The sequence below is a fragment of the Gadus macrocephalus genome, chromosome 15 (genome assembly GCF_031168955.1).
Source record: "Gadus macrocephalus chromosome 15, ASM3116895v1".
Classification (NCBI taxonomy): Eukaryota; Metazoa; Chordata; class Actinopteri; order Gadiformes; family Gadidae; genus Gadus; species Gadus macrocephalus.
The window spans coordinates 20,751,139-20,772,451 of NC_082396.1; the positions used below are offsets into that span (position 1 = coordinate 20,751,139).

General features: G+C 43.6%; 1 protein-coding gene across 5 annotated transcripts in view; it reads left to right on the plus strand.

The window, feature by feature from the left end:
- The window catches only part of itsn1 (intersectin 1 (SH3 domain protein)), a 120,688-nt gene that overhangs the window by 30,567 nt on the left and 68,808 nt on the right, over positions 1-21,313 (plus strand). For all 5 annotated transcript variants that reach the window (XM_060072405.1, XM_060072406.1, XM_060072407.1 and 2 more), the window contains 2 exons: positions 10,743-10,830; positions 11,260-11,399. In XM_060072405.1, the coding sequence (XP_059928388.1) occupies positions 10,743-10,830; positions 11,260-11,399 (228 nt within the window). The remainder of the gene's footprint in view (positions 1-10,742; positions 10,831-11,259; positions 11,400-21,313) is intronic.

A 21,313-nucleotide genomic window follows, 5' to 3' on the forward strand; every position in this document is an offset into this window, starting at 1 on the left:
CGGCGTTAACCGGCTTTGTGTCGCCACCAGAAACCCAGAAGGCGGAGGTATTGTGGGTTCTCCACACGGTGAGCAGACATAATTCCTTCAAATCGAACGAGGACATTAGTAACGTCTTGGCTGCTATGTTCCCAGATTCTGAGTTTGCAAAGTCGTTCACCTGCGGTGAAAACAAAACGGCCTATCTAGCCAAATACGGGATCGCATCTTTCATAAAAAGAGAGCTGTCACGCAGCGTAAACGATAAACAGTACGTCCTCATGTTCGATGAGTGAACAAAACCACTAAAAGCAAACGGATGGATATCCATGTGAGGTACTGGCCCACGGACGACACCGACAGCCATGTCTTATCGCGGTACTATGGATCACAGTTCATGCTGGATCATTTTAATGTAAGTATTCCAAACAGTAAATTAATTGAATTGTGTGACAGACTTTTTCCCAAAAATCATATTCGAAGTTTGTTTGTTTATTAATATTAATATTCGAATATTTATTAATAATATTATGACCATTAAATTCCTTCAGTAAGACCTGGATTGGGCTTCGCGGGGTTTGTTTACAGGCGTTGCTATGGTTACCGGTCCTGCGTGTTCCGACGGTTTATTAGGTATCTAATAAATCGCTGTCTAATCAATACTTCATTCAATGCCTCTTCCGTGGTCATTACAATATTATGAGTAGACTGCGTCGGGTTCTCCGACGCTCTCCCTCTTGGCCTGCCATAACAGGTTCGAATATTAAGGGCTGCCTAATATTTGTTTGAATTTTGATTTATTTTTTGATATTCGCATTATATTCGAATAAGGAAGTTCGGCTTCAAAGTGTGTGTGTGTGTGTGTGTGTGTGTGTGTGTGTGTGTGTGTGTGTGTGTGTGTGTGTGTGTGTGTGTGTGTGTGTGTGTGTGTGTGTGTGTGTGTGTGTGTGTGTGTGTGTGTGTGTGTGTGTTTGAGATCACTGTCAGCCGTGTTTACATGGACACATCTGATCCGCATAGTTGTGGAAGAACAGCTCAATCGGAATAGAAAAGGATCATATAATACGCCTCAATCGGAATACAATTATCTGTTCGTAATATAATTCTATTCGGCTACAGAAGAGGTGGTGTAGTCTGCTATAATCGACATGCATACACTTATTCCGATTAGTTTGGGGTTTAATTTAGGAAAGCTGCAGTAGTTCGCATTTGGTCCACTCGGCACTCCAAACTTGACCGCTGTCAAGGACGGTGGATTTATTGCCCGATTCATGTCTTTGTTATCACTCCATAGTAGTTACAGTAGTCCGGTAACATATCAACCCCAGCGTGTCCGGTTGCTAAGCGACGGTCATGGGTGACTATGGGTGACACGGGTGGGTTAATGTGTTTGCGTATCGTCGTGTCCGCGCGCTTCCGAGATAACTTTGCAAGAGTACTACTACTGCTAGTACTACGGCTACGGTTGATGTGTATAAGTGACTCAATTATACACACCTTTTCTATCAAATAATTTTTCAGACATTTTTTGGGTCTTAATTTATGTGTGTGTTGGTCTTAAAAAGTCTTAAAAAGTCTTAAATTTGACTTTAAAAATGGTGCAAGAACCCTGGATCCCTAGTCGAGGCACCAGCAACTGTTCTGTATCACTCCCCCCTTCTCAGAAATATCGGTGAGGTAGGGTACTCACCGAGTCCCTGGCCTGTCCGTCATGGCCGGGGCCGCGCCAATGCGGTCCCCGGCGCCCTCTGGGGGAGAAGCGTGGTAGACCCCCTGAACCACCTGCCCCCTGGGCTTCCAGGGCCGCTGTGTCGGGGCCGGGTTGCCACAATATCTACACAAACGATATGCCATATGAACGAGACTCCAATGAGCCCAACCATGCAAGCCATATCGGTTTGTCAGCGTATCTCGATTAACTAGATGTGAAAGAATAATATCAATAACACTCCCTGGTTACTACAAGTGATGACACACACACATTCAAGTATTTCAAACTGTCAGCTGTAACAGCTCAGCTATTCTATATATTATCTCAAATGTGTTCAAACTTTAACCATTTAGCTATTTGTTTAACTCTTCACTGTATGTTTCCGACCATTACATTTTTTGAAATGTGTGCATCTTTACATTGGTTGCTTCATTTAAACTTTTGAACTCTGTTCAAATCTTTTCACTTGATTTAAGCCAGGGGTCTCAAACTCAATTTACCTGGGGGCCGCTGGAGGTAGAGTCTGGGTGAGGCTGGGCCGAATCAAGTATTCCACAAAAACAGTACAAATAATCCAGTCTTCTCAAGCTTTACTATTAACAGTTCTGCAACATGCATACTTTTTTGAACATGAATGGCTCTTTTGAACATGAACGGCTCTTTGAAACATGAACCTTCTTGAGAACATGAACATTCCTTCTGAACATATGGCTTTTCTTGCCTACTCCTTACTGCCTGAGACCTGGCAGCGCTTCCTCTCACACAGCTGAGCCACATTTGGCTTGAGAGAGGACACAGTTGAGACCCTAAGGATGGCTTGAAGAAGCTCATCAGTAAGTTTGGACCTGTACTTTGACTTATTGAAGTTCATGGTGGAGAAGAGCTTTTCACACAGATATGTGCTCCCCAATAGGCACATGGTCCGCTTGAACATCCTGGAAAGCTCAGGGAAGGTGGGGGGAATTCTCTCAAAAATTGTCCAAGCTTGTCTACTTTCCACACACCTCCCTGAACTTGGCTTTGAGTTCAGAATTACACTGCAGGTCAATAAGCTCCATTTGAAGCACAACAGGGGCATCTTTCACATCGAAAGAGAAGGGGTCAGCATATTTTGAAAACTGGCTGTGTGTGTCTTGAAGTCTGTCAATGTCAATGTCAATGTCAATTTTATTTATATAGCGCATTTACAGACGGCTTAGCCGCACCAAAGTGCTTTACAGTAAAGTGCAATATTGCAGGAAGGCACAAAAACAAACCAAAAACATTAATAAATAAGAAGTGCAATAAAAGATAACATTTAAAAACTATACACTTTTTCATCAAGGGAGATGCTAGCCAAAGGCAAGTGAATAGAGGTGGGTTTTTTAAAAGGGACTTAAAAACATTCAGAGACTGAGCAGAACGGACTTGAAGGTCTGCAAAACTTTGATCAAATTCTTCCTGTAGTTTCACAATGGCATCAGCATGCTTCTCAGTGAATAGTGTGCCCTCATCCATGAGTGCCTTGCATGCTGGGAAATTGCAGAGGTTTGTCTGAGGGAGCTGGGCTTTCCATAAGATAAAAAGTCTCATGTTGTCATAGGCAGAACTGACAAGTTTCCCATGGCCTTGTAACTTCTTGTTCAGTACATTCAGCTCCTGTGTGATGTCAACAAGAAAAGCTGAGTCCATGAGCCATTTGGGATCACTTAGCACAGGAACAGCCTTCCCAACCTTCTCCATGAAAGCAATCACTTCTGCTCTCAACTCAAAAAATCTCTTCAAGACGTTTCCTCTGCTGAGCCACCGTACCTCGGTGAAGTAGAGAACATCCTCATATGCTGACTCTATTTCCTCCAGAAAGGTGCATAACATCCGGTGCTTTAAGCCCCTGTACTCGATATGGATGATGCATTTCACATCCACAGACATCACATTGTCAAACTTCAGGCATTTGCTGCAAAGGGCCTGCTGATGGATAATGCAGTGCAGAGCAATGGCCTCCTCCACACCCTCCTCTTCCAGTTTTCTTTTTACAAGGGCCACCAGTCCATTTTTCCTCCCTGTCATTGATGGCGCTCCATCTGTTGTTATTCCAGCAAACCTCTTCCATGGCAAACAGCATCAACAATGGCATCACACAGCTGGCAGAATATATCCTGGGTAGTGGTCTGGCCATGCATTGGAATCACTGTGAGCAACTCCTCCATCACTTCAAAATTCTCTTCAACACCACGGACATAGATCACAAGCTATGCAGTGTCAGTGATGTCTGTGCTCTCATCAAGAGAGACTGAGTATGCATGGAAACTAGGGATGCACCGAAATTAAAATTCTTGGCCAAAACCGAAAATGAGGAAACCAAGGCCGAAAACCGAAACAGCGCAAGAAATTATTATGCCAATTATTAGTACCATTTAGGGTTGCCGCGGTATACGGTATTACCGGTGTTACCGGTGTTGAGGCCAACACCATCGGTGTTGCACACCGGCAACAACGAATTATTTTTTATTATTTTTTACCAGTGATAAAAACTTTTCGCCTTCATCTTTAGGGCTATTTGATTAACATAGTCTTGTCTTGATTAATTGTTTCATAAAATAAATAAATATACAAACCTAATAGGCTAGCTAATAAAGCGTTGGAACACCCAAGACCGGTAACCATAGCAACGCCGGTAAACAAACCCTGCAAAGCCCAATCCCTACAAGAGCTCCCCGCGCTATGGCCATCCGGAGGCGCACAGAACTTTTGGCCGTGATATTATATATACAATTATTATACACAATTATATATAGAACGTTATAACACGCTGTCACCGAGAATTGACGTGCTGCCAGACGCTGTCACCGAGTGTGAGAGGAGAGTTGACGGAGAAGATGGCGGTTGACTTAGTTTCAAAGTTTATACCGTTTATACTCGGTAATACCGGTGTTGACACGAGTGTATTACTCGGTGTGAAAATGTCCACACCGCGGCAACCCTAGTACCATTGCATTTATGGCTATGACTGTGTACTAATTTCATTAAAAGGCATTGCAATTTTTGCAAATCGCTATACGTGGGTCTTTCTCAGAAACATTGAAAAATGTCCCCACCGCAGACATATGGGCGCTTATCCAGACAAGCGTGTGCCGGCTGCGCTTTTTGCTTGCGTCATCACAAATTTCTGTTTCGGCAGTGTTGTTTCGGTGATAAAAGTATTTCGGCCGAAAACTGAAAATGTGCTTTTGGGCCATTTTCGACCGAAAAATTTCAGTGGCCGAAAATTCGGTGCATCCCTAATGGAAACGTTTTGCTTTCTCACGCAGTTGATCATATATGTTACTTGACAGGTCAGAAATGCGCTCTGCCACTGTGTTGGCTGAAAGGCAGATTTTACTAAACCGACCCTTCTTTCCGGACAAACTATACTAACAGCCAGTAATGTGCACTTTTTGACGAACTCTCCTCCTTTTAATGGTTTTCCCGCCTTAGCAATCAACTCACTCACCACGTAGCTAGCTTCAACTGCTGCATCACTCTCTTTGATGGCTTTCTTGAAAAAATCGTCCCGCCTCAGTAGACATGTTTTAAGATTTGCGACCTGTTTCTCTCTCTCCTCTCCCTGGTGTTTTGCATACACCTCAGCATGTCTATTTGAGTAATAACCTCTGATGTTCTATTGCTTGTGCACCGCAACTTTCTCTGTGCACATAAGACACGTCGGGATGCCCCTGTGCTCTATAAAAAATATTCTGTCTCCCACTTTCCTGAAATAGTCTGAGCTCGTCACCAACCTTTCTCTTCACGGCAGGTTTTGAAAGAGACATGACTGGGGCTGGAGAACAGGATATATTTATTATACTTTGTGTCACTCCGGGATCACATTTCAAACAAACGACTAATGTTGCTGTTCGCGTTAGTAAACTTAACAACAAGCGCCTCTAGAAGCGGTCACGACCCTTTCACAGCACAGGCTTAATTTTTTATTTTGTGATAAAAAAAGAAATATATAAATCTCAGCAAGCATTTATAAAGCTTGCTGTGCCCAACAACCTTGGGGTTGAATGTGCAATAGCATTCTTCACAGCAAAACTTGGTTGGATATTTCTAGAAAATATAGGCTATTCATACGCCAACTATCACATGTGCGTAGAGCTGCTGTAAGTTTCCCCGCCTCAATGAATCCGCGAGTCTTGATGGAAACACCATGAAATACAGCGCAGACAACAGAATAAACACACACATATAAACCGATTGACAGCAAATTCACAATGTATGATCGCGAGTATAATACATCGTTGGCATGCAGTTAAGATGTGGGTTGAATTACCTATCAAGTCTAAACATGTTTTAATATATATATTTGATTGAATTTCATAACTGCATAGGCCTAGATGCGTCCGCAGGAGTGTGTGTGTGTGTTCCTGTGTGTGTCCAGCGGGAGAGGAAATATTGACGGTGTTAAAAAACTGTTTTGTATCAAGTTGAGGCCGACAAATAATTGATATATAATAATATAATAATAATTTGTTAAAAAAATTTAGGAAATGATTACATGCATCTCTTCTCCATAATATTCGACCGTGGAAGTTTAAACTACTCTGTTTCTCTTCAACTTCAGAAACTCGGTTGCTAAGCAGTTAGTTTCAGATACTTCACTAAGTATATATCTAAATAAAATAAGATAATATATAGATATCTATATAATATAATATATAATACCACGGCCAAAAGCTGTGTGAGCCTCCGTATGATACTTTGAATCTTTTTGGCTGCGTCGGGTTCTCCGACGTCTCTGGTTCTTCCACTTCCACATCAATCTGAAGACCAGATTGAAACGTGTGCGACATGGAGGAGAAAGGGATTGTAGCCGTTTGCGGACTCCCGGAGCTTCCGCCAGACTCCTGACTCCGGGAGCTTAGCTCCGGGGGCAGGCGGGAGCTCCCGGAGTCCTGGACAACGCGGATGTCCGGGAGTCCGCACCGGCAACAATCCCTTTCTCATCCATGTCGTGGTTTGATCTGGACTTCAGGGAGTGAAAGCCAAAGTTCCCTTTCCCAAATCCTTTGCAATCCTTTTGAAACCGAACCATCCTCTGAAGTTCGTCCAGTTTGTTTCTCAGTTACTGTACGTTTCTAGGTGTGTAACGATACATGTATTCATATTGAACCGAATCGGTACGAACGTCACGATTCGGTGCATGGATTTACACGGAGAATACACGGTATACAATTAGATAAAACTGGCGTGCAAATGAATTAATGTAATGCGGAACTAATGTTAGATACGCAAGTTCTTCACGGACAACTAAACTGCAGCCCTGATTGGCGCCTAAGTAGCCAAGCGTGTTATGGCGCATAACACGTCGGGTTCTCTGACCTCTTCCACAACGAGACTCGTAGTGGGGGTTATCTCAGCCATGGTTGAGAAGGAATTGGGGGAAAGGAACTTTGGCTTTGACTCCCTGAAGTACATGAACCGCGACATGGAGGAGAAAGGGATTGTTGCCCACGATTGTCTCGCGCCGTAGCCCCGGAGCCCGCTGCACGCTTCCGGCTACACCCCCACCCTCCTCCTTGACCCGCCTCTAAAAAACAGCGCGTTTGTGGAAAGTGTGATAGAAAACTACCGAATTCTATCACTTCAACTAAATAAGAGAGCATGAGGAATCTAGGAGTCCGGAGAAAGTATGACAGAAGACTTTATCGTTACCCGCGAACAAGCAACAAAGAAGCCGAGTGAGGTTTGCAAAGAAACTCCAGAATGATTCTTGTCCTGCTCCATATATACCCAATCCTAACGTAACATAACGCCAGATATATAGGCCTGATAATAATCATTATTTGCCATAGAATGTAGAGTTAATTTCTTCCATAAAAGCTTCCATAAAGGCTTGCAGTGGCCGTAATTCTGTGTAATTTGCACTTTGATAAATAAGACATGCTGCATTATTCAGTTTTAGAACTGATCGTCTTATTTTGTTTACAAGTTACGGATGGAGTCTGGAGATGATGTGGGGTACTTATTGTTTACTGTTTACATCTTAGATTACACAGTTCTGGCTGTTGCAGCTACCTCAGGGGAGAGACTGTATGACACTAGGTCAGGGATGCCAGGGTGAAATTGGTCAGGGGGCCATATTTTTTTCAAGAGAGACCTCAGGGGGCCGGATTACACTTTCGGACTGAAAAGGCCTGAAAAGGCCAAACACTGCCTCAATACATGGATAGGTAGGCTATTTTAAATTATGCTTGAAGGCCTAGACATCAAAAATAAATTGCATTGGCCCCAAAATAGCCTCACAATGAGGCCTACAATTACATAGTCTAAAGCAGGAGACGGCTCCACCAAACGCGAAATCTTTCGCCCGTTCGCCGAAGTTTTGTCGCGCCACACATCATAATCTGTCGCTGTGCAAGTTTTGTTGAATTTGTCGCGCCACAACAAGGTAACCACCATTGCATGTCTTTACCTTTTGTGGAAGCAGGAGAGACGTCGGAGGACCCGGCGCAGTATATTCATAATATTGTAATGACCACGGAAGAGGCAGTGAATGAAGTATTGAATAGACAGAAATTTATTAGATGGGCCTACCTAATAAACCGTTGGAACACACAAGACCGGAAACATAGCAACGCCGGTAAACAAACCCCGAGGCGCACAGAGCTTTTGGCCGTGATATTATCTATACAATTATAGTATATTATATACTATTATATATAGAGCTCCGGGAGTCGCAAACGGCAACATTCACTTTCTCCTCCATGCTGCAGTTCACCCCGGACTGCACTGCACTGAGTTTGACGGTTGAACGCTGATTGGCTAAGGGGCCACGCTGTTGAACGCTGATTGGCTTTCATCACACGAAATTCGCGTCAAAGTTCAAATATTTGAACTTGAGTGAATTTTTCGCGCAACAAATTCTCGTTAACGCGCTCGCCTGTGCACGGCAAAAGTGTGGCGCGACAAATCAAAACTTGTCGCCGGTTTTCTCTCGCGAAAACTTCACCCAAAACGCATCTATATGTTCACTTTGTATGGGATCCTGTCGCCCCGTCGCGTTTGGTGTGAACACACAGTAAGAACTTAACATTTTCCTATCCATGCAAGTAGCCTATAACCTGGTTCTTTCAGACTCTCGTACTTCACTTCATTTCATTTCATTTGTACAGAGAGTCTGGACCTAATCAATTGACAAACGTTAAACGTTAAAATGATTGGATCTGCCCAGTGCCACTGTGGATCTGCCATAACCAATCGCTAACGTTTGGTTGTGACGTATGTCATGCGCCGGGAATCACGCGCAGGTTGTACACAAACCAAACACCTTGCGCGTCTGCACGAAAATGTCAACGACAGCTGCAGGTTTTGTTCGTCGAATTTAATTTATCAGGGAAAAATTGCACATTGTAAATCAACTACCGACCTACAACAACAACTCAAACTGGCGTACGACTTTATCGTCATTGTTCTCAGACACGCCCTCTGTTCGCTGATTGGGCGCCGCTATGGCGGCCCCAGAAAACCAAATTACATACAGCAGGTCCAGACCTAGTACTGAAGGGAAATTCAAATTGAGCGGAAGTACTTAGGCGGGCGGAGCCAGGCTAAGTAGCCTGCATTTATAAATGAGAAATGCAACAAAATAGACTAGGTGCCAACAAAACACATTTCCTATTAATAACACAAGTATAAACTGTTAATTACTTTTATTTTATTTATTGAAGGCTTGCACAGGTGAACTAGGCGATCGCCTAGGGCGGCAAATGCTTTGGGGGCGGCAAAAGTGTTGGGGGCGCCCCCTGGTGGCGGCCTTAATTGATGAATACATTTTAATGAAACAAGCGTGTTTTCTAAACACGTTTAGAAATGGAATGGAGAATGGGGGATGAACAGTTATTGAATCGTAACAGACCAGCAGCAGTAACAGACCAACTGACGGATTCCAAAAAAAAAATACGAATAAATACATATATTCTCCCCTTATCACCCGCGGGTCGGATGTGACATACAGTCGGGCCGTGTCCGGCCCGCGGGCCGCAACCCTGGCATCCCTGCACTAGGTGGTACAACCTGAGACGTGCAGAATATAAAAGAATTGCCTTCTGCATTTTAGTTTTTTCTTTCCCTTCACTGTACCAAATTCTTACCGAACCGTGATATCTGAACCGAGTAATGAAGCGAACCGTGACATCAGTGTACTGTTACACCCCTAGTTTCCCATAATGACAGACGGCAAAGGAATTTTATTAAGATATTGTTTCCTCAACCAAAGTCTGTTGCCTCCCTGTTTCCCATGCTTCCTCTGTTTTCTTTTAGTTTCTCCACTGGATACTGGAGAGGATCTACTAAGAAAGTCTGGTATTCCATGCCTTACATCTGCGGCGCGAGATGGACTTAAAAACATTGATTTGTAACAACTCCTGTCGCGGGTATTGTGGTCTGTTTGACAGCCCAGCTCTCCCAGGCTAGCAGCAGGCAAAACAAAGGTCCCAAAGCGACGGCGTGAATAAAATCAATTCTTATGTGTTGGCACACAAGAAGAACACTTAAAAAGACTTAAAACAAGTAAAAAACTGGTACAAACCATGCATATAGACAACAAACTTTTTTTCCCCTGCCGGTTGCAGCGTAGGCATGCGCTCGCAGAACTCTCTAACACACACGCATACACACAAACACACACACACTTCTGCCATCACTGAGAAATATTTGCGGAACTGTTGCAAGCGAGATGATTTTTGACTGCTTCAATCCAACACGTTTTCTTCGTTAACATCTGCGTGTTCGGTTGTAAGATGATTTTTGAGATGCGATGGTTTCATGGATTCATTTCTAAGAACATCACCACATGCCACCACAGACGACCTGTGCTCGGTTTTCTGTGTTCTCCTTCTGACCACAATCTTCAGAATAGTGCCTGTTTTTTTTTTTTAACCATTCATAATTTTAGCGCTTAGGGTTCTCTGGCACCTTCAAGTGCTATATGGTGTCCACTTCTGCATGGACAATAAAATCATGCATCATTTTTGTTTCACTACAAAAAGCATCAGGCAAAATTGTTCCTTGTTGTCTGTCTCTCTCACAGGACTCCCAGCAGTGGCTGGGCAGGCTGATCCCTGACAAACAGTGTCTCAATGACCAGCTGAAACAGGTTCAGCAGAACAGCCTCCACCGTGAGTACAGCAGAAGAAACATACAGACCTGGACCATCATTTCAGCATGAACATTTGGGGTTCTTTAATGCAACATCTCAAGACTGAAGACACTTAACTTTAAGTTTAAATCTGTCTCACATCTGAAGAGAAATATTCAGGATAGTACAGGGTAGTGCCACAGGCCAGGCTTGAGTTTCTGCTTACATCGCAGCTTACGAGCCAAGCAGCCATTAGTAAGATGCCCCTGAATTTTCAATATCCCCACTGTTCTCTGAAGTTTCCATTAATAAATAAACACTGTGTACTAATGGTAATCAGAACAGTAGGAAAGAATGGACCCCTCATTCTGCCTTTTAGCAATACATTTGATATGTATGGAGTAGCTAGCCTTAAACAATTTGGTGTGTGTGTGTTTGTGTGTGTGTGTGCACGTTTGTGTGTGTGTAGGTGACAGTCTAAACTCCCTTCAGAAGGCCGTTGATCAGAAGGAGTCCAGCAGGCAACAGCTCAAAGACCAGCTGGACTCTGTGGAGAAAGAAACCAGGTCTAAACTTCTGGAGATAGACGCCTTCAACACTCAGCTAAAGGTACCTTTCAACACACATAGCACAGTGGAGTAGAGATTAGCCCATCCTATTTAGAACTTCATAGAAAACACACACTTTCTCTCAGTGTGTGGAATGATCTTACAAAAATTATCCAGTATAAATCCATCCAAATGTTTTTGTTCATTTTAGCATATCGTATTGCATATTCTTTCTAGTCCATGAAGTTATACGATTCTTACCTTGATGGTGTAGTATGTTAAGTAGCAATGTAGGTCAACCCGATATCCCGCATTTGGTAAAGGACATTCCGAACCCCTTATACAAACCAAAACATACGGCTGAAGTTCAATGGCTCACCAAGTTATCTTTATATTCGCCTCCTTAACTTTCAAATAACTATTGCGTCTAACGGTGTATACTTGCCCCGGAGAGGGTAGGAAAGCAGTACTCCTCCCTCTAGAGCCATTGTTTGGGCATTTTTTCTACACAATGGAAAAATGACAAAGGACCCTACCCGAAACAATAGCCAAACTAGAACGCATTAACACAGAGACGTTTCCCACATCAAAATATCCCTAATGGATAGAACATTAAAATCGTCGTTAGTATCCCGCTAGCGGTACAACAATAAAAAGCAGATAAAAGACTGCGTGGCCAGTGGAGCTCTGGTTTGTGTGTAACGCAGTTAGGCTGTGTATCACACAGGTCACACTGACTTAGTTTAGCCTAGTTAAAATACAGGTTTAACTAAATATCCATATAGGTACATTGGTGGAAACTATCCCGGACTAACAATTCAAATGGGAACTCGTTGAGATTTGGACCGAATCTAAGGAAGAAAGGTGCTTATTCACTATTTATTCATTATTCATACTATGGCAAGTTGCATATTAGAATCACAGCAACACTGTAGGCCAGACAATGTCATACATGCAAAAGTGACTTCTATCACCAGCAGCTCAGATTTTAAGATTTTTAACTATAGTAATTGTTTTATTTATCTTCATATACCCTGGTGAAATGTCAGGAACGTATGATGGTATAAAAGATACAGCCCTAGCCTACTTCAAGTCATCGCCACTGCGTTTCACTTGTTGGATGTTTTTTATGGTTCTCGCTTGTGTTCTCATCCACGCTCCTGAAAGGGTTTATGTGTCTTTTCTGTGTCTATGACCACAATGTGTGTATTGATGAACAATCTACCAATATTCTGTAACAGTGATAGGAAAGATAGTTGTTGCCCAATCTCATTTGTGTTTGGGTAGCTGGGGAATTCTACACTGACGATGGCAGTTTTATTTTTAAAGGTCCCATGACATGCTATTTTATGTATTCTTTAATATAGGTATTAGTGGGCAACTAACACAGTATTCAAAGACGTTCCCGAAATTCAGCCGTGGTGCAGAGTTACAGCCACTTCGAGCCAGTCGCACATTGAGCTTCCCCCAAATGCGCTGTTATGGTGTCTGTAGCTATAATGCAAATGAGGAGGAGTGAGGCGGGTCAAGGAGGAGGGTGGGGGTGTGGCCCTGAGCAGCTTGCAGCCACGGTACCATGCGCTCTGTTTACAGTGGATGTATCGCAATGGCGAGGCGCACACAGCCTTTAGCCGTGTTCTGTAAATATTGTAGAACACACGGAAGTCCTGGAGCTCTATATCTAAATATTATCATATAGCCTACATAGATATATCATATAATATATATTATCACGGCCAAAAGCTGTGTGAGCCGATATTATGAATCTCAAACGACCTTGTTGGGTTCTCTGACGTTCCTGGTTCTTCAACGTCCTCATCAAAGTGAAGTAGACTGAACCGCGACAAGGAGGAGAAAGGGATCGTTGCCGGTCTTAGGAACTTCCGCCTCCGGCGGTGGTCCCTCAGCGGGGCTCAAGCGGGAGACATTCGCCACCAACAATCCCTTTCTCCTCCATGTCGTGGTTCATGTGTTTGAGGGAGTCAAAGCCAAAGTTCCTTCCCCCCAATTCATTCCGACGAGGAAGTGTACAACACTTGCGTTACAGTCCTGGAGCTCTATATCTAAATAATATCATATAATACATAGAAATCGGTATCATTTAATACACATTATCACGGCCAAAAGCTGTGTGCGCCTCCAGACGATATTATTAATCACAAACGACTTTGTCGGGTTCTGCGACGTCTCTGGTTCTTCCACTTTCACATCAACCTGAAGTCGACTGAATCGCGCGCTGCCTGCTGCCGGCTGCCCGCTGCCGGGCGATGGTGCCTCGCGGCAACCGGCGGCAAGTCGCAGTTCATGTACTTCAGCGAGTCAAAGCCAAAGTTCCTTTCCCCAATTCATTCTCAACCATGGCTGAGATAACCCCCAATACGAGTCTCGTTCTAGAAATACCAGAGACGAGAGTCCGACGTGTTATGCGCCATATAACACCAAAAGCAGAACGGTTATCCAAATAATAAGGAAGTGTACAACACTTGCGTTACAGTCCTGGAGCTCTATATCTAAATAATATCACATAATACATAGAAATCTATATCATTGAATACATATTATCACGGCCAAAAGCTGTGTGCGCCTCCAGACGATATTATGAATCACAAAAGACTTTGTGTGGTTCTGCGACGTCTCTGGTTCTTCCACTTTCACATCAACCTGAAGTCGACTGAACCGCGCGCTGCCTGCTGCCGGCTGCCCGCTGCCGGGCGATGGTGCCTCGGCATGTCGCAGTTCATGTACTTCAGCGAGTCAAAGCCAAAGTTCCTTTCCCCCAATTCCTTCTCAACCATGGCTCAGATAACCCCCACAACAGTCTCGTTGTGGAAATACAAGACACGTCAAAGAACCGGCAAGAAACACTTGCGTTACAGTGTGTGTATTCACACACACACACACACACACACACACACACACACACACAGACACACACACACACACACACACACACACACACGTGGCGCTCGCACGGTCGAGTCTCATTGGCGGGCCAACGTCTCTGGGCGGGCCAGGCAGAGTAAGGGGAGGAGCTGAGATTCTTGGTGACGTCATGAATACAGACATTCCAAATCAGCGCGCTTGAGCCTCCGTTTTTTCAAAGGCGAGCAGAACAGCTAGTGCTCGTTTTACACCAAACGCAAGTTTTAGCCACTGGGGGACCATAGGCAGGCTAGGGGAACTCATATTTATGTTAGAAAACCTCATAAATTGAGATTTTCATGTCATGGGACCTTTAAAGGTCATAAATTTCCAACCTGAAACGCCCGGCTCTCATGCTGCACAAAGTGATGAAAATGCATGCTGCCATATCTCTCCTTATTGGAAACATTCAAAAAAAATACAAGGTGTGGGAATGACACGATTCGATTCCGATTATGAGGTCAACGATTCGATTCTAAAACGATCATCTATGCATTTTTTTTATGTACATTTCCATGCGGGATTTTCGAAAAATATATACGTATACACATCTAGGCCTGTCATGATAACAAATTATTCTGGGCGATTAATTGCCCCAGAAATTATTGCTTTAAGCCATAATATTGCAGTTTTTCAACTAAAATAATGATAATGTAAACAAAAAAAAATAAAGTACACCCTTTCGAAGATCAATAAACTTTTATTTTCTTTTTTTACACTGGAACTGGACGTCTGGAAGACATTTAAAATATCCAGAATAAATTTACAAAACAACCAAAAACAATAAATAAAATGGACTCTAACAAAAAATGCTCGAGGGGGTTTATTCGTTGGGCCCTGTAATTATGAGCCCGAGCCCGATTTCAACCAGTCACGGTGTTATGGGTGTGCCTGACGGACCTAGGACCACCCACTGTTCAACAGGCCGACCCAAAACTTTTCTTAGCAGCGATATCAACATTAGCAGTTCTATCTTGAGAGACTGCGAAATCCGCGAGCTGCTGACCATCATGGGAGAGAAGGTGATGCAATCGCAGTTAACAAAGACGTTGAAAGATGGTGCGATCTACGAGAAAGACGCAGCGGAACGTTCCTTCGTGCCAAGCCGCGACCGAACCGGCTTGGCAGTGTGAAAGGCGTGATCGCAGATAGGTCCGTCCTATGCACCGAAACTTTTTACAATGCAAAAAAAATAAATACATTGCATCAAGCTATTATGCACAGATAATATAACAGTACCGTATTTTCCGGACTATAAGTCGCGGTTTTCTTGTAGTTTGGCTTGCCCTGCGACTTATATTTCGAAGCGATTTATATGCCAAAATTGTGCGCACATAATCTTCGGCCGCAAGATGGCACCGTCATTCATTCGGCCTACAACTGAACGCTGCAAGCCTACTGCACCACTGAATAAATTATAAATAAACTAGACCGTAGACAAAACAAAAGAGAACACAAAATAAAATGCCGCCAAAAAGAAAAAGCTATACTGCACAATTTAAACTGCAGATTATAAAGTATGCAGCCGAAAACGGCCATCGGAAGAGGAGATGTGTTTACCCAGCAGAAGAGGAGACGGTGCTTCATCTTCCTCCGGAGATGGCGGAATTGTTCAGAAGCGACACCGAGAATGAAGATTTCGATGGATTTGGTGATGCAGACTGAAGTCGGGAACTTTTTGGCTTGTTATGTTTATATATAGCCTATATTGCTATTGCAATTTTATTCAGTCTCTCCAGACTAAACGTTCTTGTTTAAATGTTTAAAAATAAATGCGACTTATACACCGATTCGACGTATATATGTTTTTTTCCTCGTCATGGAGCATTTTTTGACTGATGCGACTAATACTCGGGAGCGACGTATAGTCCGGAAAATACGGTATATTAGTCAGTCATTTGTATTAGGTTAAACAAGGATTTGATAAGGTTTTTAATTTAAGGACCACCCACAATTGGTCTTGCCCATCCACAACTGGAATCCTGGCGCCGTGCCTGAGTTCAACCCAACATTTGTTACTTAGGCCTACTCTGCTAAATATATCATATATATAAATATATATAATGCATAGAACGTTGGTCATTATCGGGAAAATAAGCCCCGACAGGGGCACCGACGCGCAGCGGAGGTGTCTTGCTTCGCCCTGAAGGGGCTTAATTTTTGATAATGACCGGCGACGTTCTATACATTATCCCGCTTATTACACGGCTACTTGCTGTAACGAAAAAATAACTTCACATGGTTTGTCTTTTTACAATTTATTCGTTAGCAGCATTCTTAGTGTTGATTCAGATTCAGATTCAGATTCAGAAAACTTTATTGTCTGTCGTAACAGAAAATCATCTTTGACGTGGCTCGACATACAAACATGAAAATGTACTGATAGGCATTCATGCAACAACGTTGATCTCTGAGAGCACATACAGTGTGTATAGATCTTAAAACAAGTATAAATATTAAAAACTGTAAAAATAACTAAATAAAAGCTGTGGATATGTGTAAAGTGTAAAGTGACGTCAGAGTTGGACAGAGTTCCTTTGTCCATAGTTCATTGTTTATTTAAGGTGTTTATGGCAATGGGTATGAATGAGTTTTTGTGTATGTTTTTCTTAGATAGGGGTACTCTATACCGGCGGCCTGATGGCAGAAGTTGGAAGGACTTGTGCAGGGGGTGGGTGGGATCCTGTGTAATAAGGTGGGCTTTCCTTTTAGCTGCCTGGCTGTGGAGTACTGATAATTGAATTTGAGTTTTGCCAGTTATTTTGCTTCCTTGATTGACGATCCGGGAAAGCTTTGATTTGTTTTTGACAGAGGTGAGGGTGAACCAGGATGTGATGTTGAACGTGAGTACAGATTCTATGAGTGATTTATAGACAGCTGTTAAAATGTCCTGTTTGACATCAAAGCTCCTGAGTTTCCTCAGCAGGAACAGGCGTTGCTGTGCCTTTTTGTACACAGAGTCTGTGTGCTGGGAGAAGGACAGGTGGGTGTCCATATCTGTGCCCAGGTATCTAAAGGCCTCTACCTGCTCCACTGTCTGCCCATTCAGCCTCAGAGGTTCAAAGAGAGGTTGGGGGAAAGATGTTTGCCTCCCCCCACAACACAGCTCCTTGGTCTTGGAGATGTTGAGCTCCAAAGAGCTCTCTTTGATCCACTGCATCAGGGCGTTGACCTGCTGATAGTAGGCAGCCAGAGAGGAGTGATCCTTGATGTCGGCCACCAGAGCCATGTCATCTGCATACTTAAAAAGGGGAATGTCACTGTTGTTTGTTATGTTGTTTGTGTAGATGGAAAATAAGATTGGTGATAAAACACAACCCTGGGGGACACCGGTGTTTAAAATCATGTTCTTGGATTTAAAGCCATTTACCACCACGTGCTGGGACCGGTCCTGCAGGAAGTCTTTTATCCACAGGATGAGTGATGGGTGGACTTGTATATCCAGAAGGCGGTTGCAGAGGGTGGCCGGGTTGACTGTGTTAAAAGCGGAAGAAAAGTCCATGAATAAAATCTGTGTGTGGGAGTGTGGGGAGTCCAGCTGTCTGCAAACGGTGTCCAGGAGAGTCAAACAGGCATCCTCCACCCCCCGCTTTGCCTTATAGGCAAACTGAAGTGGGTCAAGCTTGTCCACCACCATAGAAGTGAGGTGATCACACACCACCCTCTCCATACACTTAGAGAGAATAGATGTGAGGGCCACCGGTCTGAAGTCTTTTATCTCCCTGGCGTTGGCTCTCTTCGGCACTGGTATAAGTGTGGACTCCTTCCACATCCGTGGGACACAGCTGGAGTCCAGGAGATGCTGGAATAGTCGAGTGATTACATCACCCAGCTGAGCTGAGCATTCCCTCAGCACCTTGCCTCTGAGCCTGTCCGGGCCAGAGGCTTTGTGAGGGTTGATGCGGCCCAGCATGGATGTGACCTTCCCTTTAGCCACTGTGAGTGATGAATTGCTGGTGAGGGTCCAGTCATTCTGGGGGTGTGGCATGTTGAACCTGCTGTAGTATGTGTTGAGCTGCTCTGCAAAGGTGGCAGGGTCAGAGCATTGGATGAGGGCCGGTTTCTGGGCTCTGCCCATCATGGTGTTTAGTCCCTGCCATGCCTCCCTTGCATTGCCAGTGGTGAATTTTTCCTCCACTTTGTTCTTATAGTGGAGTTTGGCCAGCCTGGTCTTCCTTCTCAATCACTGTTGCACTCTTTCACTCTGTTTTTGTCTCCCTGTAGGAATGCCACCTTTTTGTTGTTAAGACACTGTTTCAGGTCCTTGGTAACCCAAGGCTTGTTGTTCGGGTACATCTTGACCTGCTTTGTTGGAATAACAGTGTCCACACAGAAGGACAAATAGGAGGTGATAGAGTCTGTCAGCAGATTAAGGTCTCCCTCACAGCTTTGGAAAAATATTTCCCAGTCTGTGATCTCCATGCAGCCCCTTAATGCATCAACAGAGTCATTGTTCCAGACTTGAACAGTTTTTGTTTGTATGTCTTCTGTTTTTAGTTTTTGTCTGTATTTTGGAAGCAGCAGAATGACATTGTGAATGACATCCGACCACAATGACATTGTGGTCGGAGCGACCGAGTGGTGGGCGGGGCTTTGCGACATAAGCTCCCGGTATGTTACCGAAGCACAGATCCAGTGTTCTGTCAAGTCTGGTAGGTGTGGTGACATACTGCTCCAAGTTTGGAAGCAGTGTGGTGACATCGCATCTGTTAAAATCCCCTAGCAGGAGGACAGGCTGATCGCTGCTCTGATTGACAGCTCTGTTGTAGCAGTCAGCAATGCGCTCCGCTGCACATGTGAAATCAGGTCCAGGGACATACGCTAGGATGGCTGTAATTTGTGTAAATTCACGGGGAAGGTAGTGAGGCCTGAACGACACGGTCATGACTTCATGGTGTTTACTGCATTCAGTCTCTCTTACAGTGAAGTTGACAGCCCACTTTGTGTTGACAGCCATACAGAGCCCGCCCCCAATCGACTTCCGCGTCATCCTAGTGTCTCTGTCAAAACGAATGATCTTAAATCCATCTATATCGACATCGGTTATTTCTTCTGACAACCATGTCTCCGTGAAGCAGAAGAGGCTGGTTTGACGGTAGTCTGAGTCAAGTTTGATGAGTGTGGAAAGTTCAGTTATTTTGTTGCGTAATGATCGCACATTGGAGAGAGTTATTGCAGGTAGTGGCAGCCTCCTACCTCGTCTCCTCATTCTGTTCCGTATTCCTCCTCTGGATCCCCTTTTCCTACGAATGCGCTTGATGTAATGATTCCTCTGTAGATGCTGAGGAATCCCATTCAGGCAAGAAGGTGTTGCTTGTAGATCCAGCGAGGCAGGCTGCAGATCCAGCAGAGCCTCCTGTGAGTAGGTGAGCCTCCCTCCATGGCGTGTCATGGAGTTTGCCGGTGTGATACAGATCGCAAATACTGGTTCCAGAAAGGCGATCAGGACACACAAACTCGCTAAATACTTGAGCGTAGTAGTTATACTTGCTGTCGGTAAATACCGCACTTAAGGACTCTCAGAAAACACAAAACAACTCCAAAAACATGCAAATTACGGGAGCAGCACGCCGCGAGTCGCTCACAGAGTAGCGCCCCGTTGCCAGGCAACTTCATCAGCAGATCAGCAGAGAAATAGTCTGCCAAAGACGTTGACGTTGCTTAGCAACCAAAGATGCTGGGGTTGACAAGTTATCGGACTACTATCTATGCAAATGAACGGAGCGTTCCACGGCATTGTGAAGACCCGTGTAATAAAGGCCTATAACATTTCTGTTCATGGCATAGATTTCTTCTCAGATAAGGCCAATAAAGCAATGATTTAAAAAAAAAAAAAGAGTGCGAATGGAAATTATTGCGGCCGGCAAAAGATTATCGCTCATTTTAATTTATCGCGCAATTAATTGATTTATTGATATCGTGACAGGCCTATACGCATCTGCGTTTGCTACTCCGAGTTTGCTAATCACTTCCTACTTTTGTGATGATCATTAAAGACGTCAACAGATGAATTAACTTATTTAATATTTTATTAGAGAATAAGCTTTTGTCATAACTATGACTTTCTATGAACAATGCAATAATCAATGCAGCTTGCATTACAACATAATATGGAAGTATGTAGAATAGGTTTCAGTTTTCTTTTCTTTCTAATCTTTCTTTTCTATGTCATTAAAGAAAAAGCTGCTCTTGAATTAGAGGGGTTCGTGAGTCTTGCTGTGAGTTTGCGTGCAGCGCATAGGCTGAATCGCAATCGTGTCAAGACAAATAAGATTGGCCAATGCACACTGAAGATAAATTAAATAATTGTAAAATTCCTAAAATTATCCCCCCTCTGGCGAACAAAATGTTGCAGCAGGCGGAAAAAGAAAATCTTTTTATTTTTTTAATTCCGATTATTAATTTACCTGTATCGAGACGGAATCGTTCTAGAGAGAATCGCGATGCAGCGAAAAATCGATAATTTTTCCCAACCCTAAAAAACACCCTGTGTCTGGGGCTTATATATCCAAATCCCTCTTAATCAGCTTTTAGTGTGACCTCGGGGATCTTTAATACTTACTCAACTATTAAATCCAACTTCTGGGACAGCGCCACCTCTCGTGAAACAAATGTTATGCAGATGTTTGCCATAAATGCAACAAGCCTTTATGGACTTTAAATATGTGTAAAAGTAGGGTCATTATGGTAAATTAGAGTCTCTGAGCATTTCAGTGGCCATGATTAACTTTCCGAGGTCCACTTGTGTCCCTCCTAATGTTAAAGGGACACTGTGTAAAAATTACTCCCATCTAGTGGTACAATTGTATATTGCATTCAAACTAATAGTGCTCGCTTGTTAAAAAACTACGGTGGGCAGTATGTGCCAAGAAGCTGTGTCATGACATCCAATACTACCTCATCGAGTCATTCGATGATGAGGTTCGTTATTTCAACCAAATTTCAAACTGCATTGAATCATTAGTGTAAGCTAATGATGTATGAGTAATTACTCCTCGAGCAAGATAGTGAATTATTTCGGTCATCATTCACGCGTTTGCATTTCCTGTACCA